Raw genomic sequence first — 24,395 nt, 5'->3', positions numbered from 1 at the left:
TGCGGGGCCAGCCTGGGCACATGGTCAACAAGTCCCAGGAGCGGGCGGCGAGGCCCGTACCACCCTCAGGCAAACCCAGGCCAGCTAGGCCCACTCACTGCCGGGCCTATGGGTAACTCGCAGGGGGTCCGGGTTACCGTGGAAACAGACAACTACCACCTGTGTCACGTGGGAGACATTGGGCGGAGCCAAGCGCTGACTGGCTGCTGTCACGAGATTAGGCTGTGGGGGCGGGGTAGGGAGGAAATTTGCGCCTTTCCCGGCACCAGTGTATCCCAGAATGCACCGCCCTGCCTGTGGCTAAAACCGGGGCCAAGCGGCTAACGGAGCACGGTAGATTACGCAGGCGCAGTATGAGCAGCAAACTGGGAGGGGGCGGAGGTGTTAGATAAACCGGCTCAAAATGAGCCGCTGGAGACTAGCGGAGGGATATGTCGGATGACAGAATGAGGTTGAATGCGCAGGCGCACTGTAGGCACCGTTCGGCGCTGCAGAGAGATGTGAGGTAGCTGAGAGCATTGCGCAGGCGCGGTTCGAGCGGCTGGGACGCCAGTGGGCGGGGCGGGTGCGCAGGCGCGGCGCGAGCAGCCAGCTGTTGGCGAAGAGGTTATCCGGGGGGCGGGGCCGGGGTGTTCGCTACAGGCTGGCGGCGTGAGCGGTTGCGGTCCGAGCCGGAGGAAAGATGGACGAGTTCCAGTCAGGGGAGGAGGTAACGGCTCGGGCAGCGGGGCAGGGATCCCGGCGAGGAGCCTTCTAGGGCGCAGGGATCCCCTGTTCGCATTGCTGCCGCCCCTCCCCGACACACACACACACACACACACAGGGGGGGGGGGGTTGCTAGGAGACTCACCATCCCCCGGATGCTCGGGAAGTGGGGGCGAGCTGAGTGTCCGGGGGCAGGGGGACTGGGAGCCTCGCGCTGCCCCGGAATCCCCAACGGCCGGAGCGTGCCCGAGCTCCTAACGGGCTTCCCCTGCCTCCTGCATTGCCCGGGGGCGGGGGAGTAACGCCCGGTGCCCCCTCCTCAATGCTTGTGAATCCCAGGCGGGGGGAGGGGAGCGGAGTCTTTGTGTTCTCCATGTGGCAGCGCAGTGCTGGGGCTGCTGCCGTTTACTTGCAGGAGCAGGGTGCCATTTGATTAGTGAGTACCACACATCCAAGGAATAATGACAAGGAATCCTTGTGGCACCTTAGTGACGAACACATTTATTTGGGCATAAGCTTTCGTGGGCTAAAACCCACTTCATCAACCTGTCCCCAAGGAATGATGTCTCCCAGAACTGCATATCCGCGGTGGGGTTTTGATAACATCACAAACCAGGTGAATGAAGCTTGATTAATCTAAATCTTAACATAGAATTCAAGCTTTAACTCTTCGTACATTAGTGGTCATTGAAATATCTCACTAAGCAATATTCCCACATCCTGTCCCTAGGTCTCTCTCTTGTGTTTCTGTATCTTGAGGAACCACCTATCTTTCACCCTTCTTCTATGCCCCTCTTATTGTCTTCTATCCTGAAAGTTTCTCTTTCAAAACTTTTTTGTAGGCTATGATAGAGAAATATCGTAATAGACATTTTCCTGAAGTCATTGTATGAAACTTCACTATTGCATTAAAATTAAGTGCACAAAAATGTCATATAGCCGAGAGGCTTGAGCACAAAAGCAAGAGCCAGATAAACCTCTTAATTGTGCCTCAATTTTGCAGCACACAAAGATGTTTTCTTCATATTTCACAGGCACATACCCCCAAGGCCATGCACATTCAACTTTTACCAAAATAATTCATGATAAATAAAAGCTATTTGTGTTTTACTGATTTTTTTTTATTGAAGTACACAAATACTGATTATTAAGAAAACCAGTATGTTAAATTAGCTGTTTGTTAAATTAGTCTAAGTGTAAATGAAAGGCAGTCTATTAAAGCAGTTAATGTGTAAACTGGTAAAAAAAAATGTGTAAATTAAAAAAAAAAGTGTCAATTTCCTGGAGCTAGCTCCCTGCTCCATAAGGAGAGATGAAGGCTTGATAACTTGGGCTGCCATCTCTCCCCCTGAAATGGGGAGCTAGGTCAGAAGCATTTACTTTGCTCTTTGTTGCATGTTTTTTTCCCCTGACCTTCCATACCCTGATATGACTTTTTCAAGCAAATTAGTACAGAGTGGAGGGAATACTCTTGAGAGAGTTCCTGATACCAGTAGGAGGAATAGCTCAGATGGATTTTGAGGGCTTAATCTAGTTTTCATCAAACTCAAAATGTATGTACTGCTTAAATGCTAATAAGATGAAGGTGAGGTAATATCTCTTATCCGACCAAGGTCTGTTGGTGAAAGAGACAAGCTTTCAAGCTACACGGAGCTGCACTTCTGGTGTGGGAAAGGTACACAGTGTCCCAGCTAAATACAAGGTGGAATAGATTTAGTGTACGTAGTTAACACATTTTTTTAAGGGACCATTCAAGGTGAAGTGGCCTATTAATACATCTGCAGTCATAGGATGAAAAAGGAGGGTTAGTGGGTCACAGATTGTTGTAATAAGCCATAAATCCTGTGTCTTTGCTAGACACTAAAAATCATGATCTTGATAAAAGTTATGAATTTAATCTCCCAGGCTTGTCTTTTGAAGGTGTTATGCAGGTTTCCTTTGAGGAAGAGGCCTGAAAGGTCTGATATGGTGTGACAGCTTTGTGAAAAGTGTGTGCCCATGGGTGATAGTGGCTTTTTCCTCATCATTTGTGTTTGAGTTCATTTGAGAGTGTTGTGATTGTCTGGTTTCACCCATATTGTTGGGGCATTTAGTGCCCTGGATGAGGTACATCACATGTTGTGATAGGCATGGGTAGAATCCCTTGATCTTGAAAGGTGTGTTGGCTCATTACAACAATCTGCAACCCACTTTTTTCCATCCTATGGCTGCTCAGGTGTTAATAGGCCACTTCATTTGGAATTGTCCCTTAGAATGTGTTATCTACTTATGCTAAACAATCTATTCCATCTTGCATTTAGCTGTGACACTGTGTTCCTTTCCCAGACTAGGAGAAGGACTCTTGTCTCTTTCACCAATAGAAGTTGAGGCCTGTCTTTTACTGGACCAACTTTTCTCTTTATGGTTATGAGCAGCCTGTAATTACCAGTATTAGTGCCAGTAGGTAAAAATGAACAAATGGAATTGTCATACACATTAAGTTTACTGTGTTATAACTTGTGACTACCATACTTGAATCACCAAACAATCATTGAACACATTAGCAGTGTCCAAGAGACCACCAGTTTAGTAAACTGTTTGTATTTGTTACCAAGACTTTTTTTTTTAAAAAGTACTGATTCTGTGAAGATTAGTACACTCAGGTTGTCATTGTCTTCCCTTTTACCATTTCAAATGGGAGAAACATATAATTTTATACGCCTCCGATGTCAGGAAATGTGACTTTGACATAATGGTCATGTTTGTGTAAATATTCTAGCACCTTTTTCTTTTTTCAAATGCCCAAAGAAGTCCAGTATGAAAGAGTTAATGAAAAGACTGAGAATCTAAATGCACAAGTCAAGAAGGTCAAAATTATGGATTCTACAGCAGAAGTAACTTAGTGACATTACACATACACAAAAGTATAAATTTAGTACCGTTTTCTGTTGGACACCACATTGTTAGCAGAATCCGTCAATCAGAGCTTGCTTTCTTTTTTTAATGAAGATTACATTGCCACTATTCCCCCTTTTCTTCCTCCCCTCCTCCTCCAAGTTTTTATTAATTCCTCAGAACAGAGGAACTGATCCCTTTTACTTCATTCATAAAACATAATCTCACATCAAGGGTTGACTACAGGCTCTTTGGTCTCTAAAGATATTTTGCAAGGGTTAGGTGGAATAAACACTTAATACTGTAACATGTAAGGAATAAAGACACTTAAAATAGAACTGTATCAAGGAGAAACACTTTGTACAGTTATACTTGCATATATATACACACACACACATTATTGCCAGTTTGACCGTGTCACTTTCCTTCTCTGCGCCCACTCAGCAAGCTTGATCCTGATGTTCTTTCTCAGGCGAAACTTCAATTTTACCAAGCTCAATCATTTTACTATTATCCTTAGGGCTTGGCTACACTTGCGAGTTAGAGCGCATTAAAGGAGCCCCAGGCGCCTTAGCTCACTACCCGTCCACACTGGCAAGGCATGTAGAGTGCTCTGACTCCACGGCCAGAGCGCTCCTGGTACTCCACCTCGGTGAGAAGATTAACGCTTGGTGGGCCTTGGCTGAAATGCCCAGGCGTCGGTGTGAACGAGGTGTTGCATTACTGCGCTCTGATCGGCCTCCAGAAACATCCCATAATCCCCTTAAGTCAAGTGGCCACTCTTGTCATTGTTTTGGAATCTCCGTGGGAATGCGGATATGCCCTTTGAAAGCTCCGTTTCTGACAGCCAGCATGCTTATCAGCTCTAGGACAAATCAAACAGCTACTGTGGAATGCTGTGTGAGGGAGAGGTGGCGGCGGGGGGTGGGGGGTCTGCTGCTGTCTGAACTTGCAAGACAGCATGCTGACATGCTCTCAGCCCCCCAAAAACTCTCTCTCTCCCCCACATACACCCAACACAGTCTCTGTCACACTCCACCCCCACCGCCCCATTTGAAAAGCACGTAGCAGCCACTTGCATGCTGGGATAGCTACCACAATGCACTACTTTCAGCTGTCAGTGTGGACAGATTGTAGCGCTTTCCCTACTGCGCTTTACGAAGGCTGGTTTAACTCAAAGCGCTCTACATCTGCAAGGGTAAGCATGCCCTAAGTAACAGAGGGTCCTGTGGCACCTTTGAGACTAACAGAAGTATTGGGAGTATAAGCTTTCGTGGGTAAGAACCTCACTTCTTCAGATGCAAGTAATAGAAATCTCCAGAGGCAGGTATAAATCAGTGTGGAGATAACGAGGTTAGTTCAATCAGGGAGGGTGAGGTGCTCTGCTAGCTGTTGAGGTGTGAACACCAAGGAGGAGAAACTGTTTCTGTAGTTGGATAGCCATTCACAGTCTTTGTTTAATCCTGATCTGATGGTGTCAAATTTGCAAATGAACTGGAGCTCAGCAGTTTCTCTTTGGAGTCTGGTCCTGAAGTTTTTTTGCTGTAAGATGGCTACCTTAACATCTGCTATTGTGTGGCTAGGGAGGTTGAAGTGTTCTCCTACAGGTTTTTGTATATTGCCACCTGCCTCTGGAGATTTCCATTACTTGCATCTGAAGAAGTGAGGTTCTTACCCACGAAAGCTTATGCTCCCAGTACTTCTGTTAGTCTCAAAGGTGCCACAGGACCCTCTGTTGCTTTTTACAGATTCAGACTAACACGGCTACCCCTCTGATACATGCCTGAAGTATCTTCATTCCAATTTTTCTGTTTTCTCCATCAGTAGTCACATCAGATTGTAAGCTCCGTCAGATTGTAAGACGTTTGGAGCAGAGGTTATTTCATGTGTATACAGAGTCTAGCATTACTTGTGCCCTGATAGGAGCCTCGATGCTACCACGATATAAACAACCTGGACGTGTTTAAAAAGCTGTGGGGAGCCAAGAGACCGCTACCTACGTGGAAGAGAACTTCAACAGAATAGTAAAAGTGGAGTGGGAATGGACATGTTCCCTTCTCCCTAAGGTTGCATCTGGGCTGTCTGCTTTTAATCTTTGTGACTAATAATTATTATTGATTATAATCAAGACTTTCAACAAGCCAGGAAAGTGAGTTATGACTTCTTGGGCAACAATAACTCAGTCCTTGAGTACATACATACCCAAATCTAAGACTACAATTCTTGCATTGTATAGGCATAGTTAATAGAGTCCTGATTTTATAGGGACAGTCCTGATATTTGGAGCTGTGTCTTATATAGGCGCCTGTTACCACCCCCCCACCCCCCACCCGCAACTCTGATCCCGATTTTTCACACTTCTTATTAGGGTGACCAGACAGCATCATGCCACTGTCCTCTAAAAAAGAACAGCTCTGCTCAAAATAGAGCTAATATGCTGAATTTTATTGTAAAATGAAATAGGTCAGCTAAAGTCTTACTTAATTCCATGCTAATCCAAATGATTGCTAATAAAATATTTCTTAGTAATGTAGGCAAAGTACTGATTTAATCCAGTGAGGTGCCTAATTAAACGTAAAGAAGGAAGATTAGGTGCCTCTTGATTTAAGTCTGACAGACTATCAGTCTAAATTATCCTAAAAAATGTACTCTTAACTAGCTAAATTTCCACTAGTGAAACTTGTACTCGCAACTAGAAACTGGCTCCGAAACATTTAAAAGTATTCATTCATTTAAAATTCTATCTCTGAATTTTTCTGTAGACTTCTTTTGTTGTTGATGAAGTGAGTAACATCATTAAAGAGGTAAGAAGTTACCAAATGTCTTCACGTTGTCATGTGGAAATGTAACCTTGTATGCTCTATATTTGTGTTGTACTACTTGCTCTCAATAGTTTTTGTGTACAAAAAACCCTATATCTTCCAACCAATACATTGCTTAGTATTAGAAATAGATATTACATAGGTTATCATTCAGTTTTCTATTAAGACTGATACCAGTTAATAGTTGTCTTTTTAAATCTATTTAAGTATTGTTATGAACTTAAAATATATCTGATATTTAGAGTATGTTCCTCATCTACTGTGAAGCTTTCTTCATAGTAATTCCTAAACAATGGAGATTATATGAATAAGGTGAAATTTATGCAGAGGGGCCTAAGTTCCATTTAAAACTCAGCGTGAAGAGCTTTGCACAGCCCCTCTGCACAAACATAAATTTCACTTATAAATGTCTCACACGTCAGGATATTTTCCTCAAAGATAATGCATGAGCTACATATTTGATGTAGACACTTTAAAGTGTATTTGAGATAAATGCCCTGTAGTTGCAAGTTGCTAAGAAACTTGCATCTTGTCTACAGAGGTGTTTGTTTGTGGCAACCACCTTTCCTGTTGTAGAAATTCAGTAGAATGGCAAGTAGATGGGATTATGACACATTGTTTTGTTGTACAGTAACCAAATAAACTCTCCAAAGTTGCAGATTAATGTAGTCTTGGTTAAGGAGTTACTTTCAATGAATTGTGGCCATTTAATATGTCTCTTAGGAATTTGGAAGGCCCCTTTCATATACTGTACTTTTTTTTTTTCTCTACACTAAGTGAATTAGTTCTTTGATTTTATATTTTTTAAGGAAGCAAACTAAAGCTTCTGTAAGAAAAGTGCATGACCTAAAATTACACATTTGCTGTTCAGCCATAAAATGTGCCTGCTTACTTTGAAAATGTACACCACTGGGTACAAGTGAGAATCTGTACGCATAAGTAGTGGAATTTTTTATACTTGCTTTCTTAAATAATCTTCAGCCATGTGGTCTATCTTACTTCTGGTTATTGGTGTAGTAAAATAACAGGATTTAAAAAAAAAAAAAATCTTAAAACTACTTCAAAGATTAAGCACAAACAGTTGAAATTCTACTTTCAGACCCAGCTCTCTGCACAGAGTCATACAGCAGTACCAAACATGTATATGTGTGAATATCTGTTTGTGAATCAAAATGTTTCCAGTCACTCTAGTTCTGTTGCAAATGCAAGTAACATTTGTCGTTCATAATGCCTATTTGGGATTCTGCAGTAGGGGTTTGAGAAAAGCAGGAATCAAATTAAAATCAAAGGCTAAAGTAGAACGATTGACATCACCGTGCTAACAAAGAGCAAATCATTTGGAGTGCTTTGGTCTTACATGGTAGGTGTGTGGTAAAAGTATTTCTAATACATACCACTGCTACAGACTCTGGCATCTTCAATTCTAGTTAAACTTGGGGTTCTCTGTAAACTGAATGTCCAATGTGTTAAAAACATATGAAGTACTTAATTAAAATTAGAGGTCTAAGCTGGATAGTGGCAACATATCTTTCTATGTTTGTCACTTTTAGGCTATAGAAAGTGCAATAGGTGGCAATGCCTATCAACACAGCAAAGTGAACCAGTGGACTACAAGTGTGGTAGAACAAACTTTAAGTCAACTAACAAAGCTGGGGAAACCTTTCAAGTATATTGGTAAGGTTGTGCTGCTATATTGGCTTTGCTTACATTTCAGTCTTCTGGTATGGTCAATCTATTAGTGAGATTTATTTAAAGATGAATGCAAAACTTTTTATATAAACTGTCTCCTAAACTAGAACAATACATTATATTTTAGTTATAAACTATGAATATACAGTAAAGCTGATTTTATAGTTTGATTTACCTGCCAAATATCTAGTGTCAGTCTGTAGATTAGAGTCTGGCAGTGGTATCTTGCGTGCTGTTGGTTTTGTTCCCCTTGCCCCCAAGAGGTAGGAATATTGTTGCCCCTTCACGAGGGGGGTTGGGAGGAGTGAGACATAGAGATTAAGTGACTTGCCCAGCATCCCACAGAACTGGGGAAAGAATCCCCATCTCTTGTCACATTTCACTGCCTTAACCACAAGACCATCCTTCCTGTTACAGGTTATAAACTTCTTTATTTGTTACCAAAGTGCCTGTGAGTCCCAGTCCTGGATCACGACCTTATTGTGCTAGGTGCTGTACAAAGGGGGGGAGGGGGAACCTTTCCCTGTCCAAAAGATCTTAGGTTTCAGAGTAACAGCCGTGTTAGTCTGTATCCGCAAAAAGAACAGGAGTACTTGTGGCACCTTAGAGACTAACAAATTTATTAGAGCATAAGCTTTCGTGGACTACAGCCCACTTCTTCGGATGCATATAGAATGGAACATATATTGAGGAGATATATATACACACATACAGAGAGCATAAACAGGTGGGAGTTGTCTTACCAACTCTGAGATCTTAGTTGTCTTGAGATTTTATGTAAGTGATGGCCAGAGCTGATTTATTTGGGACACCTTTGAAGTATCCGTGTTAGCACCTTAGCTTTTTCTTACATTGATTTTTAGTGCTTTTGTATTTATTCTGTTATACTATTTGACGTGTAGGGGTCTGCATCTTTTTGCTAAGAAGTTTTTACAGTAAATTGCATTCATGTGGTGGATGTTGCATGTAGTGAATTTGAGTTCATAGACAGAGGGGACTGATGTAAGTGTGTTGATAGTAATGGTCAGTTTGGTTCTCTAATGGAAGCCTCTTTTGTATGTTAACAGTGACCTGTGTGATTATGCAGAAAAACGGTGCTGGCCTTCACACAGCAAGCTCGTGTTTCTGGGACAACACCAGTGATGGTACAGAAGCGACTTAATTTTCTTTCTTAAATAGCAACTTTACATAAAAATTATCATGCTAGAACTTGCTTTTATTGACAAGATTCTGATGCTGTATTTTAGCTAAGACTGACACTTAATCTTAAACTACTATTGTGGAGCAGCGTGGTACAGATTAAACTGCCTTTGGTGGAAAGGAGCGGCAAAAGTCTCCAAATTAAGAGGCTTATAAATTTATTTCAATACATGTGAAGTTAGCAGCTAATTTCTTTAAAAAAAAAATTGCAAAGTTTAACTACTGTGATAGCTTCACTCTTAGAATTTAAAGTTTCACTTTTTAATCAATTTTTAATATAGATGTCTGATCATGATATGGGGAAGCATGCATAACTTGGTGTATGTAATGACAAACTTCTTGGTTTTAAATACTTTCTCTTCTGCTGTAGGAAACTGCACTGTGAGATGGGAGAATAAGACTATGTACTGTATTGTCAGTGCCTTTGGACTTGCAATATAATTGCCTTGGAACTGCTCAGCCTTCTACTGATTTTCTTCTTCAGCACTTCCTTTTCATAATCTGTTCAAATTGAATACACTTACTTTTGTTTTTAATGTACTTTTTTATGTAGTTCTTTCAAATGGAGAAATGTGAAAACACTAGTCATATGCTGTTACAAGGACTATACATTTGATCTTTATTGCACCAGTGTTGCCAGACTGTCTTAAAATTTCAAGGACTTCTCAAGGTGCTAATAAAAAAAAAAACCACCCTGAAACCTGCTGCAATGTAAAGGTTTCTTTAGCTTTACTCTGAAACTAATTTAAATAAGAATTTTCACACTTTGTACTTTTGGTTAGCATTAAATTATTGAAGTTCATAACTTTGTGTGACTCATCTATTGAATTCAACTGTTTTGTGGTTTTGGGTTTTGTTTGGGGTTTTTTTTTTTTTGGTAGGGGAAATTTAAGAGAATAGCTTTTCATTCTACTTGTTTTCAAGGTGTATTTCATAATTAATCTCTGATGTAGACAATCTGCCTACACTGAAGTGTATGCAGAATTGCAAAAATCTTATTTGAGACAATACTATTGAAATACAACCATGGTAAAGACTAAATGAGCAAAGGCACAGTCTAAAAAGATTCTCTGATCTCATCTCTGCTGCATTTAACACTGGTCCCAAGAATGCGTTTCTTCCATATAGTAATTCAGTAATTTTGTGAGCCTCTTCTGCACCATCTGTGTTTAAATAGGAGGGCTCAAGGAGGCATCTAATATGGTCCAGTCCTATCAGGCATCTGAAACATGGGTTAAATTGAAGTGCTATTAAATAACATTGGGTTATATGGGGGACTCAAGGGATTTGGATAACTAGAATTTTCAGATAAAGCAAATGCAGATAAGTGGAATTATAATGTGTCTGGTTCTCTGAAAACCTCTACCTTAACTATAAGAGTTGTAGAAAGTCAGAAAACTTGAAAAAATAAAGGGGAATGCTGTTTCCCTTCTGAATGTTTGTGGGACCTGGGTTTGTGTGTGGGGTTTTTTGTGTGTGAAACTTCTATTTCCCAGTGGGGAAAAAAGGGACACAAATAAACCAGAAGAAATGCATATCATACACCTATACTACTGTTCAAAATTTTAATCTTGCCTTCTAAAATAGTAACCATAGAATCATATTTTTAACCATTAGTTCGCTTGCAGAAATGTGCTCTAGTTATCACTTGTGTCCTCAAATGTCATGGGGCATCAGTATTGCTTCACTTTTGCATTATGCAGTAATGTATTATAAATATGTAGGTCATTATTAGACGTGAACACTTATCTATAAAAGCAACTTCCACAGCACAATCAGAAACATGCAGGCCTGTACTGGTTTCAACCTTATAACGAACTGCTTCTGCAAAATTATTTATATGGTTAAGTGTTTGCAGGGTCAGGCCCTAAATTAATAGTGCAGTGTGTAAAGAAAGAGGATTGAAACGGTTGAATTTTTTTGCTTGGTCAGTATCCTTCAAAACAGGAGGCTGAAGAGGGCTATAAAGCCAGGTGCTAGTGGAATGATTTTGCTCTGTTGCTTTTGCAGATGGGTATGAGGGACAGCCATCATTTTCACTTTCTCTAAGTGCTGCTGATGGTTTTTGGTGCAGCATGTTCTCCCCAACAAGTCATGGTGTCTATGCTAGGGTTACCATAAGTCCGGATTTTCCCGGACATGTCCGGCTTTGGGGGGCTCAAATCCCCGTCCGGGGGGAAATCCCAAAAAGCCGGGCATGTCCGGGAAAATCGGGAGGTCGGCCGGGCCGGCGGGGAGCCGGTAGGGTTACCATACATCCGGATTTTCCCGGACATGTCCGGCTTTTGGGGGCTCAAATCCCCGTCCGGGGGGAAATCCCCAAAAGCCGGGCATGTCCGGGAAAATCGGGAGGTCAGCCGGGCCCGCGGGGAGCCGGGCCCGCGCGCCGGGCCGCCGGGGGCCGGCAGTGCTGGGCGGGCCGGGGGTGGTCGGCCGGGGCCGGCACCCCAGGGCCCGAGCCGACCCAGGCTGGAAACGCCGGGGGGCCAGCCTGGGCCGCGCCTCCTCCCCCCACACCCTCCTTACCTGCTTCAGGCTTCCTGCGAATCAAATATTCGCGGGAAGCAGGGGAGGGGGCGGAGACTTTGGGGAGGGGGCGGGGCTGGGGGCGGGGCCGGGGGCGGTGGAGTGTCCTCCATTTGGAGGCACAAAATATGGTAACCCTAGTCTATGCAGATATACAGGGGTAACTATATATGCTGGTCAACTAGTTAAACATTGAATCATCGTGTTGAAGAGCTCTGTGAGCTCAAAAGCTTGTCTCTTCCACTAACACAAGCTGATCCAACAAACAACTACCTCCCCCACTTTGTCTAAGATCCTGGGCTTACCGTAGCTACAGTGCCCCCATCTCAACTGAACACTGATATACATAACTGGAATCGGTCTGGTTCATTTGTGGGTTAATATTGATAGGTATTTAGTCCACTTAGAATTCTATCAAATGCTTGAGCTGCTGCATGTGTTAACTTACTTGTAATGTCTATATTACAATATGGAATATAATTGAGCAGCTGCAATGTAAGCCTTTGAATATATTAGTCACTAGTGGAGGAGAGGGGTATTTAGTAGTGTGAAGAGCTGCTCTTCTACAGAAATTGTTAGGCCCCCTCCCTATATCTAGATTGAGGAATAATGCAACAAATGGCCTAGAGAGCCATTGGTATTCTGTTTGCCTCTGTGACGATGAATCATGGACATGGCCTCCTGAGTTACCAACTGAGTGCATGTGGTAGGGGGGAATAAGAGCCCCAAACAAAAGGAAGGTAAGGTATGTCTGCACTGCAATTAGACACAAACTGGCTCGGGCTATTTAATTGTAGTGTAGACATTGGCTTGTGCTGCAATCTAAGCTCTAGGACCCTCTCATCTCACAGGGTCCTAGACCCCAGGCTTGAGCATGAGCCCTAATGTCTACTCTCCAAATAAACAGCCTCTTAGCCTAAATCAGCTGACAGGCCAACTGCTAGTTTTTTAAGTGCAGTGTAGGTATAGCTCAGGCTTTCTATGTTGTTGGGATCTTGAATGGGGGAATGGGGATTCCTAGGCCCAAGTAAGATTCCCAGCAGCTTAGGTTAACTTTAAAGGACAAATAGCGCTTCTTCATTACAGAAGCCTCTATTACCTTTACTAAAAACAAAACAAAAAAAATCTTGCCTCACTCATTCAGGTGTCTACAGGCAGCTCTACACCTAAATTGTTGCACCAGTGTAGCTGTGCCACTATAGTGGTTCAGTGGAGACACTGCTATGCTGATGGGAGACCTTCTCCTGTCAGTGTAGTTAATCCACCTCCGCACTACCATAGCACTGTTTACATCAGGGGTTAGGTTAGTATAACTATTGCATAGGGGTATGGAGTTTTTACAACACTGAGCAATGTAGTCATCTATGTAAGTTTGTAGTAGAGACCTGGCCTATATTTGTTTGCTTTAACTTTGTAAATAACTAGTTTCCTTTTTCCTCTGTAATAAAATTGTATACAAGGATTGTCCTTGGTGTGAACTTTAAGGTGCAATAGATCTGAGGTAAGTCACTGGACTAAAAGTACCCTGAATATTACTGAGTCTTGCTGTTTCTCAAGAGCCATCTATCTCACAGATACTCACCTAGGTGGCAAGATAGTCCTTGGAGAGGCTGGTTTATCTGACTAGTTAAAGCTATTAGTATGCCTGGAGTTTGCCCTGGAACTTCTGATCAATTTGGTGTTTGTGAGCTGGTTGTTTTAACAGTCTACCCTGAGGCTGGTACTCACTCTGGGAACATCACACTTGAGTTTTCAGAATTCAAGCAAAATGAAGTGTCAATGCTATGATTAATATTGCAGTTTTTATCCTTTTAAGCACATGGGATACACTTCCTGTGCTGATTAAACATTTACAGGTTAAGTAAAGCTTTTTGGTGTGGCCATTACATTATTAATGTTTTGTGAGTGTGTGGTGTAGAAGGGAACAAAATTCTCAGTCCTATTTGTAAGAGGAAGAAATGCATTTGCTGACCAAATTGTTGACATCTTCTCTCCCTTTGTCATGTTAGATCCAACTTAAGACTGAGTTTTGCAAACACACATGCTTAAGTAGATTATCCCATTGATAAAGTTAACTCTGAATACTCATTAACCACATGTATTTCCAGGATTATGACCCTAGACTGTAAAGTGCTTAGGGTAAGAACATCTTCTAATGTGATACTGTACCCACATTTCAATAGTAGGATTTTAAGCACAACTAATGGGGCAGATAAAGACTAAATCTTTGAGGTTGATCGATTTTTGCATACTCTGAGGTCTTTAGTAATCTTGACTGAGGCCTAGACCAGTTTAGTCCAAGCAGAGGTAACTAAATAAAGGTATTTGACAAGTTAGTGTGGTACTTGCAAATACCTGCTCAGGGCATCTAATCAGAATGTAATCTAGCCTGACATCTGAGTAATTCCTGTCACAGTAACCAAAACCAGATCCAAGCCTGGAACGCTGGGGCATGCTACCAGGCTTCTTTCTACATTATATAGTTGACATTGGGCTGAGGTAATTTTAAACAGTGTATTTTTCTTGACTAGTGGGGACTGGAAGGCCTTTGAGGAGATGGCATTGATACACTATATCTTGCACATTAGCTTGCTATTTCTAAAATAAAGCACCTTGAAATACTTGCCATTAAGTTCTAGAGTTAACAGTGAGCTAGACAAAAGCTAGCCCCACCCCAGTTTGTCTCTTCAGCCTCAGAGGACCCTCTTACTGCTCATCTTTGTAAAGTTTTCTTTGCAATCTTAATGGTTAAACTTAAGCAATCACTGATTCCTACTTAAGTTCTGCAAAAAGTAATGTCAAAGCACCCCATGTGAGCACTGGTTAGCATGTGTATCTGGTTATTTTCCTATCTCTAATTCTAGATAGTAAAGAATCTCTTCAAGTCTATACTGATATGTTAAATATTTCTATTGCTAATTAAACTTTTCTGCTGCTAGGACAGTATCAGTTTAGTATGTATGCACACAAGGCTGTCTTTTGTACCTGTAAATTAAAATAGTGCTAGATCACCACCACCTAATGGAAGGAAAATGAAACCCAAATGCAAGTGTAAAGAGACAGTATGAAAACTATTTATTAACATATTTAATGCACATGAAGTCTTCCATGTATCAGCACCCAATTTTTGCTGAAGGTAAACAATCAGGTTTGCTTTGTATTCTATACCAGAAAGATTTTCAGTGTAAATAAATGATTTATTAACCAGTTCCCCTAAAACACAATACTAATGCATACCTTCTCAAAGCAGCACCATATTTACAGCTTCTCATTAACAGAATATTTATCTTACACATTCTATACCATTTTGGTATACCATAGTTTTGCTTCATTTTACATATATTTACAAACTTTAAAAAATGTTGTTTTACAATAGCATGAGGGTTTTGTGTAGTGTATAGCAGTTACTGGCCCAGTCAGGACACATGGCAAAAAGGGAAGAAGCAGGCTTACAATAATTGCCTTTTGGATCAAAGAAAGCTATCAAGTCAAGAATCCTTTCATTTCAAAACAATCTTCCCAAAGCAGTTCATGCTCTCTGCTACCTTTGGTTAAGAATGAAAATCCAGTTTAACAAAGATTTCTCTTCCCTAATGTATTCCTCTGGGTTATACTTCCCCTCCTTGGCCAAAGAGAACAGGATATTAGTTTCCCAGGCAGCCTTAACACTGATGATGTCTTAAAGCCACTACAACAGCAAAACTGTGCATGAGTGTTCAGGACCTAACAATACCTGAATCACCAGTGTAGGCCTGAGACCTGATCAACACCCCCACATATTAGACCTGCCTTGGGTGAAACTCAGGGTGTTCACCACTAAACTTGAAAAAAAGGGATGTTCTGCTGCTAAAGTACCTCCACCTTAGGAATGTCCCTAACAGTTATAACCACTTGGTTAAAACCAAGTTGTAAAGATGCTGGGAAATTAGGGAGGATACAGAAAGAGACTCAACAAATGGTAAGATAAGCACTGACTAGCTGCACATATAGAGATGATCACAATTTGGGTACGAAAGATAAAATGTAAAGAACTTGGGCATCAAGGAGGACACACAGATGCCAGTGTGTAATTGGTTAAAATGTTTGTTATTTAGGAGTGTGAGATAATGTGATAGGTTTAGTACATTTGAAGGAGGGATCTAGTTTTACCTATATAATATAAATGAAAAGCAATGCTCTTTGGGAACCATTTCCAGACTGCAGTTCAACATCAAGCTGCTGGAACTCTGACCCTTCTGTACAACCCTGATATGCAGAGGCATCACAGGGACCCCACAAATGAATGAATCTTAACTGGGCATTGGGTGAAATTTGTCTGTATAGGAGGAGTGGTGAGCATAAGAGATTTGCTTGGTATATGTATTCTGTGTGTGTTGCTAATAAATAGATGTTTAGAGCACAACGGTGTAAGGCTCTTTCACTGGGAAAAAGTTCCATAGACCCATAGAGCCCTTACCCCCAGGGAAAGGGTGGGGGTGCCTAAACTGAGTCGGTCACACCTTGAGCCCTCCATAGGGTATAGACACGGTGCCCTAAATTGAGCAGGTAACACCAGGGCCAGTGGCATTTGGCTTCCACATAGTGCACAAGAAAGATTTTTGCAAGTAAAAAATCCTCAGTGTTGTAAAAGAGGAAGCATCTCATTTTTGCCATAACCCAGTACATTGTGGATGTATTTTGTATACATTACTAATTTTCCTAAGTTCTAATCATCATTCTTGAAAAGGTTTAATTTGGAATTATTACATGAACGCTTGAAATGGGGGGGGGGGGAAGAGAAGGGGGAGAGAGGGAAATCCACCCCACTGTTTTAACAGCCCAACACAAGTGCACTTTGACTTAACTATGGTTCCTGGGAAGAAAAAAAAAAATTCAGCTTCACAAAATATACTTCCCTTATTGACTTTTCCGCTGGCCATATGGAAAATACACAGCTAGCCAAGTGAAGTTCTTACATAGGCACCTTTCATTTAATTCTTGGGTCATAATAGCACAACACACTGTGTAGAGACACATGAATACAACTCCCCACAAAATATTTACAATCCATCTTGTTGCCACAAGAGAATTCTTCAGAGTAATCTTTGGTTCCAAATTGTATCTTTGTGCAGTTTTCAATATTCATCGCCACAAGGCATGAAATGTGTGATCTCTTGCCAGGGAGACAGCTTTACTGCTTCTGCCTATTTACTAGGTAGGTAGTGAATTTAATGCTGTGCAGCTTTAGCCAAACTTGCTAAGTTACAATGTAACATTTTTTGAGTATAAAATACAGTATGCAGGAGTACAGCCCAGCAAAGCCACAGATATTGCTTTATATCTGCAGCTATCTGCATCTGCGGATGATTTTTTGCAGATCGTGGATGGATGCGGATCCAAATTTTCTTTCTAAAGCCCTGCAAATCTGCAGATAGCCGCTTTATATCTGTCAGTGTGGATATCCACAGATCATTTTTGCAGCTTGGATGCGGATACAAATTTTGTATCTGTGCAGGGCTCTATGCATGGGGAAAGGCAGTTCAATGCAGGATTTCTACAAAATAATTCATTAACAAGATAAATAACTGTTTTTTAAAGTGCACATTTCCCCATCCTATTCCTATTTTTGTTCCTCTAACAAGCAATGTAATAACAAAACAAAGAATAATAAAGGGACAAACCAGCCTAGGAAAATTTCTCAAATTCTAAATATCATGATTTCTTGAAGTTGAATTTTTAAAAAATGTTTTCTTTAGTTAATGGAATAAAAAAAACATTTAATAAAGTCAGACTTAATATATTATATCACAAGCATCCTGGATTATAGTAAGCAGCATTAGTAAAACTCAAATATCCTACATGGAAAAATATTTTAGCAAATCAAAAAATGACTTATAACAGGAATAAAATAGTATTAAAGTGCCAAAAAGCTTTGAATGCACAAGTAAAAATCTGCATAAACATAAAGGCCTGATCCTTGTGTCGCCGCCTCCCACCCCCGACTCCCATGAAAGTCCATGGAAATTTTGGGTGTATAGGGAATGTCAGTGATTGGATCCTGAGCTTGACTTTACAAAGTCAAACTCAAGTACAAGCAAGACCTGGATTATTCTTGCTTTCTTGTTTTAGAAAAAGAGAAGCCAGTCTGTTTTTCCGTTGGATTAAAAAAGCATCTAAAACACAACCGTGTATTAAAAAAAGGCTAAGTTAGCTAAAAGGAGTTGTTAAAGGTGCAACAACTACTGCAGTTTACAAAGACAATTTAACTCTCTCAGAATTTTTCCAAATATTGTTACGAGTAACACCTACCATGCTGGGGGGAGGATTTGCGGGGGGGGGGAGGGGGGGGAGGAGGAGAGAATCTATTTGTTCTATTTCTTTACTTTGTGCACATGACAGTAGTTTGGCCTTCTCTTGGCTTTGGTCTACACAAGAGACATTTACTGTGCTAGATATCTTTTCAACTTCCTAGTATGTTACATTTAATAGCCACAAAATGGTTTACACAAGCATGCTAAATATATTTTGTATTCCACTTGCTTTCAGCAGAACTAAATGCTGTTTTGTCAGAAACATTTTAAATGCCTTTGAGAATACAGACTAGCTGTAGTAGTTCAACTAGTCCTCCCATAGCACCCTGGTCAAGTCTCCCAGAATGCATTGCTCCTGAACCATGAAACAGATACCCAGAGGTTACTGCAGATGAAGTGGTTTAGAACAGTTCTAATGTGAATGCAAGACAAACCTGCAATGGTTCCCAATGCAATTCAGCATGTTCATTGTGGACACAGTGAACTTTTATGATTAAACCAGTTCAATTCCCTAATGTAGACAGGTCTTTGCATATAGATCAAAATCACTGTTTGTTCTCTATATGCTGTCAGTTTCCCCATTTGTTAGTTTGGGTATTTCATACAGCAACAGGGTGAGAAACAGTAAGAAAATGGTGATTGTGAAACCACAGAAAGACTCCAGGGATAGGTGGCATACCTGAAAATACTAAACTTTAAAAAAAGTTAATAGAAATTGACAGCCTCCCTTTAAAAAAACGCTATACTGTGGTAGGGAAATTGAAATACACATTTAAATATCATGATGAGCAATATTCTAATAAATACTCTGAAGTTCTGTAGCACGCTGTTCTAGCATAGCCTGAAAAGGGACAGTCAAAAAGATACTTGTAAGCAGCAGGCATTTTAAGTATAGCTATTTAGGTGTGTCTAAAGATGAAGAGGTTGAGCTATCTACAGAACATGCTGAAGAACACATTTTTGTATATTTGTTCAACATGTCATCAAAAGTGATTGTTCTTATAAACTACTTTTTTTTTTAAAACAGCTATGAGAAGACTGCATGAAAAATCCTAATTTAGGAAAGGATCTTGCAATTAAAAGAATGTTTGTGTTAAGTTGTATATTGTACCCTTTGTAGGAAATGTAACAATTTTCTCCCTCCTCTGCCCCCAACACAGATGGATTTCCCACCAAGGTTTGCAACAGTTTAAAATATTTAAACTAGACGTTTTAACTTATTTTTGTCTTATTTTGTTTTGATCATTCTAAGAGAAACCCTTGCAAATTATTTTGCACTGCTGTTTATAATATATTATTCTGTTTATAAATTTTGGCCTCAACAGAACTTGAACATTTATACCTGTCTCACAGTCATAACTGTAGATATTTGGCAAACTTCCATTTTATGAACTCCAGTCAATTACAGAGCTGACCACTGAACTGTGAATGCTTCCCCCTTGAAGCAGAAGCAATAAAGCTTGTGGTTTCTCAGAAATCAGTGGAAATACCTGCCATTTCGTACCTCCAACTCAGATGGGCAGGGTGAGGAAGGGAAGAAGAAAGAGAGGCACTTTATCACCAGTGGACACTGTACACAATAGCTAACACAAGCTGCATCAGGAGTGAAGATGATGTGCTGTACATAATCCTCTAAAAACAGACAGCAAGGAAGCAATTTTAAATCAGCATATACTCAGTGACACACTTAGTTGGAACCAGACTCTGAAAGCCTCATTGTTTTAGCAGTCTGTTCTCCACAGAAATCCTGTATGTGACATTTTCTAAACCTAGTGTAAAGAGAGAATTTGGTTTCTTAGAAGCCTCCACCACAAACTTTTCAAGCATTTCCATTTTTCCTTCAGTTTTGTTTTAACTCTGTAAACAGAAATAAATAGGAAGTCCTTCCTTGGGAGATAGTGTTCAGTTGAAAGCAGATTTATAAGAAAGCCAAGGAAGTGGTCATCTAGGAAAAACCTCAAGATCACTTTCATTCTCATAAGCAAGTCTCCTCCACGTGAACTCAATCACTGTCTGATTCTTCCTTGTACTTGGCTCTAATGGCTTGACCATTCTGAAGTGGCATTTCTTCATAGTCACTCCTGTTAACAAACAGATATTTGTAAACATCCTGAACACAATGGCCAGCTACTTAGTTTCATGTAAACAGAGAAAAGGTACTAAACCAGTTCTACAATAATTTGGGCCGTCATCATTCACAAGGATTCACTAATCCAAAAGAATGCATTTCAGTTAAGAGACGTGAGCAATACATAATCCTAATCTCCAAATTCTTCCTCAAGGTTTGCTTCTATGCCTTGTCTACACTTGCAGCAGCATGTAGAATACAGGCACAACCGATGGAGCTACATGCCAGAGTGAAAGACAGGCTTCGTCACTGCAGTGCGTAATGCAGGGAGGCAGTGGGACACCGCTAAAAATAGAAGTGTAGACATGGAAAGCGCTGCTTGGGCATGTAGAGAGCCGTATAGGGTACATACCCCCTAGGGGTTCAGGCATGTACGGCATTCTACTTGCATAAGCCACATCTCACCATCTACACCGCTACTTATATCTGTGCTAGCTGGGTGTGCAATGTGTTACTTTACATGCCGCTGTAAGTGTAGACTTGTCTTTACTGTGACACCCATGGGACTGCGGACAACAGCTAATCAGGAGGCAAGCTGGGACTGCTGCTACTGATCAAAACTAAAACACACACAAAAGCAAAGACAAAAAAGCTATCCCTACAAGCTACACATAACTAATCTATGCGAAACATGTTCTAACTCTTTCACCTACCTGTTGTGTGGCTTTTTTTTTCCTTTTTTTACAAAGTCCGTAAGCCCTCAAGGGTAGGAACTGTTTTTACTGTGTGTTTGTCCAGCATCAAGCACAACGGGGCCCTGGCTGGGCCTCTAGATGCTATGTAAATACTAATACTACTGTTGAGTTCAGAATCTGAACTCAGGCAATTGCATTGGATTCGATTATTAATATTTTTAATGAATATTAGGTATCTAAAATAGCAATTGTCCTGCCCTACAGCAGTGGCCATTTTAAGTATGGCCCAGCTCTCAATCTATTCCCTCCTACTGCAACCTGCATCCTGCCAACCTGACTCCAGCACTCGTTTCCCATCTAGTCCCTTCTGCCAGCGTATTCTCTTCCCAAATCCTGCCACCCACATACTCCCTCTCACTGCAGCCTGCCATTGCCCTCACACCTACAAGTAGGGAATGTATCTTTTAGTATCAGTGTCATGGCAGTCCCTTTTTCAACAGGAAAAAAAGAAACCAAGATAGTGTGAAACCTCATTACAATCATATTTTGGAGTAAAGTGCCCCAAAATAGAAGACTCAAGCTACAGTTGTCTTCCATTCTGTAGTCAGCAGGTTTGGATTTTCACTAAGAACAACCCACCAGGTCCTTAAACTTTTTATATTAAATACAGCAACTCCACACCCCCTGAATCACCAATAGATTTTTCACAATTGTGTTACTTACCCATAAATCACATCATCATCTGAATCATTCAGCATAGAAAAGGCAGGATTGTCTTTCAACTGTGACTCTGGAAAATATAGATATGGTTTTATTTAACCAGAAAATTGCATTCCTGACTTCAAACTTTTAGATTAGACTTTTATCCAGAACTGAAGGGAGAGACTTTGTAGTTTCCAAGGAAGTTATAACTGGGATTCAACCTGGAGTTTTACCCTGGCAAGGAAGGGATTGGAATCTGTGATTTAAACTCTTCAACCCCCATCTCACAGTATGTCAGCATTCATAACAGCTGAAGTTGACACCCTTGTCTAAAAACTCCAGGAGATGGATATTCTCTATATTGTATTAGCATCATTATTTCTTCCCAGGTACAATTTCACCTGCCCACATTACTTATACCTGATATTTTAGAACACATTAGTCAATAAAGAATCTGGTTGAAAAGTATAAGCAGATTTTATATGACATTTCAGTCCCTTTCCCTTATTTATGACTAAAGTTCCAAAAGTAATGAAATCTAATAATTGTTTGGTCATTAATGCCTATCTAAGGTGTTATAACTTAGGGTATATATTTTTCACTTTCACACAGGGAGGAGGAAGGTACTGCTGTAACTTCATGCTGGAATGGAAGGATGCACACACTCTTTCCATTGGCTGTCTACAATACCACCTCTCCAGGTTGCCTGGCATAGGCCTGTGAAGTCTTGGGGCTAAGTATATCCCTGGTGTAAGTTGACAATTCCACTGAAGTCAGTAGAGTTACAGAGTGAAATCTAGCCCCTAATGGTTTGCCACAAGATCCAATACCTTCTGCATGCTTTTGAATTCTTCTAACCCAGGAACAGATGTAAATATTTGTTCCCAGCCAGCCAGCTAGCTAGTTGCATCTCCTATAATGGAAGTATGGGATTCCTGAAGCAGCTCCATTCACCTTAGTTCCAAAATCAGTTTAGTGAGAAACTGCTCTGCCCCAATAAATAAGGCCCTCCCCATGTATGTAGTACATGCTAGCTTCCCCGCATACTTACATTCAATGGTTAAAGCAGAAGACATCCAGTAGCCATATTTATTATTGAGTGTCCTAAAGCTACACAATATTAAGAGGCACATACAATAAATGTAAAATTTTCATGGATTAGATCAATGCATGTTTCTATTGTTACTGGCTATTTGAAGCCACCATAAGCTGCTCATATACACAGAACAAAATGAAGTGCTAATGAAATAGCCAACATGTGAAGATTTGATGACCTCTATAGGCATGCCAGATCTCAGCAGCAATCTGGAAAATTTTACAGTAGGTCACTTACCATACAGTGCATTCTTTGATGGGGAATACACAAAGGCTAAGGTGTAGAGATAGAAGTTGAGTAAACCATAGAATGATAAGAATTCTGCTGGTAATAATAGTCAAGGATATTACACAATACAGCTAAGTACATATTAATTTTGAATAAACCAAACATTAGGCAGGATTCTCCCTGCAACAACATTTTGGGAAAGCTTGATGACTTTTGCCCAGCACTTCCAAAGTATGAAGAGTATTAACTGTGTACTGTTAAAAAAGTTTTGGGACACTGATGTTTAGTTTGGCATTGTCTTAGATTAAGTTAACTGGGTGGGAGGGAGGAGTGACTGCAATCAGACAGAACACTAAGACATGGTGGGGCTGTTCCCCTTGTTTTTAAGGTACCCCATTAAAGCTCTCTATTTTAGTTTCGACTAGTTATAGAAAAGTTCAGCAGTCATTTTCTAGAAGATATTGGGCACTTCCGGTCACACAGCCAGTTTCAGAATCTAGAGAGAACTGTACTCTAGTGGTTTGAGTTGCAGATCCAGAAATACAAGTCTAATCCTGGCTCCAACACAGACACCAGCTGGCAACATCTGGAAAATTGGCTTCCCCATCTGTAAAATTTAATGTATCTAAAAAACTGTACTTTATAATGAATGAGATGGAGCCAACTGCTTGACTATCAAATTAGTACTGTGCAAATGCTGTTTCTAAACCAGCAGTTTTGGGAATATCTCCCACTGGTGGAAACTCTAGAGTAGACTAGCTTTGCTTCCACCTTCCCCACCCAACCTTACCCCCACATGCCCTCTCTCAGTTATCTAGACCTGCACTGAATGGGTCTAAACAACACAGTAGTAAACATACTAGTGACAAGTCTTTCATAATACTCCAGCTGTCACTACACCAGAGGAGCTGTACCACAACAAATGGAGATTTCCCCAAAATTGCCAGCATAGACAAGATTGAACTGTAGCAAGATATGCATGAACACTCTCCAGTTGTACCATGATCCTGCAATAATATTTTCCTTCTGTATTGGAAACTCAGCCCTGAACTGGAAAATGTAAGATGGCAGTTTGCAGAACTACTTCCTACCTCCTCCAATTACGCAGCCCATCATACTTTTAAGTGAATTTAATAACTATGCCAATTTGCAGACATCGGCTAGCTACAGAATATGGTCAGCATAGGCAGCATCCATGTAAATTACCCCCCAGTGTCCTTCCAACATGACTCGGCCCTGCTCTGAAGGGATAACCTACTACACATATATGGGAAAGAAACTTGTCCTGTCTTCGTGCACATTCCAGAGTGCCAATTATGGCTGTGGATTTTGTGACGTGGACAGCTGTTCAGAGAGTTGGATTGAAACCAACACATTAATTTGGCATCCATCATGAATAACCATCAGAAAATAACAATTTGCATTCACTACCAACCCGGGTTGGATTTGAACTGGTGATCTAGTGGTGAAAGACAACTCCTGAGCCATCGTCTCCGTACA

At 40.8% G+C, this 24,395-nt stretch overlaps 3 protein-coding genes across 7 annotated transcripts in view; 1 reads left to right on the top strand and 2 right to left on the bottom strand.

Moving 5' to 3' along the window:
* The window catches only part of SYTL3 (synaptotagmin like 3), a 67,399-nt gene extending 66,939 nt beyond the window's left edge, over positions 1-460 (bottom strand). The window contains exon 1 of one of the 2 annotated variants that reach the window (XM_065588897.1): positions 160-460. The gene's annotated coding sequence lies outside the window, so the exon portion shown is untranslated. The remainder of the gene's footprint in view (positions 1-159) is intronic. The other variant, XM_042857262.2, reaches the window with a different exon arrangement.
* DYNLT1 (dynein light chain Tctex-type 1) lies at positions 446-10,095 on the top strand. 2 transcript variants are annotated; one of them, XM_005291538.5, is made up of 5 exons: positions 446-709; positions 6,342-6,383; positions 7,952-8,075; positions 9,158-9,235; positions 9,661-10,095. In XM_005291538.5, the coding sequence occupies exons 1-5, from the start codon at positions 683-685 to the stop codon at positions 9,729-9,731; spliced, it is 342 nt and encodes a 113-aa protein (XP_005291595.1). In that variant the 5' UTR covers positions 446-682; the 3' UTR covers positions 9,732-10,095. The 2 variants fall into 2 exon arrangements, with proteins under 2 accessions (XP_005291595.1, XP_023965402.1); XM_024109634.3 differs by lacking the exon at positions 6,342-6,383 and having other exon boundaries at positions 562-709.
* A 4,773-nt stretch (positions 10,096-14,868) lies between these two features.
* Positions 14,869-24,395, bottom strand: part of TMEM181 (transmembrane protein 181) — a 67,785-nt gene continuing 58,258 nt past the window's right edge. For 2 of the 3 annotated variants that reach the window (XM_008173007.4, XM_065590372.1), the window contains 3 exons: positions 22,905-22,994; positions 21,593-21,659; positions 16,768-20,187 (listed from right to left, as the gene is read on the bottom strand). In XM_008173007.4, coding sequence (XP_008171229.1) covers positions 20,109-20,187; positions 21,593-21,659; positions 22,905-22,994 — 236 coding nt within the window. In that variant the 3' untranslated portion in view covers positions 16,768-20,108. Of the gene's footprint in view, positions 20,188-21,592; positions 21,660-22,904; positions 22,995-24,395 lie in introns of all 3 variants that reach the window. The other variant, XM_008173008.4, reaches the window with a different exon arrangement.

The sequence above is a fragment of the Chrysemys picta genome, chromosome 3 (genome assembly GCF_011386835.1).
Source record: "Chrysemys picta bellii isolate R12L10 chromosome 3, ASM1138683v2, whole genome shotgun sequence".
NCBI classification, from domain to species: domain Eukaryota; kingdom Metazoa; phylum Chordata; order Testudines; family Emydidae; genus Chrysemys; species Chrysemys picta.
Note: the sequence above shows the minus strand (reverse complement) of the source record. Positions and strands in the feature narration are given on the sequence as shown.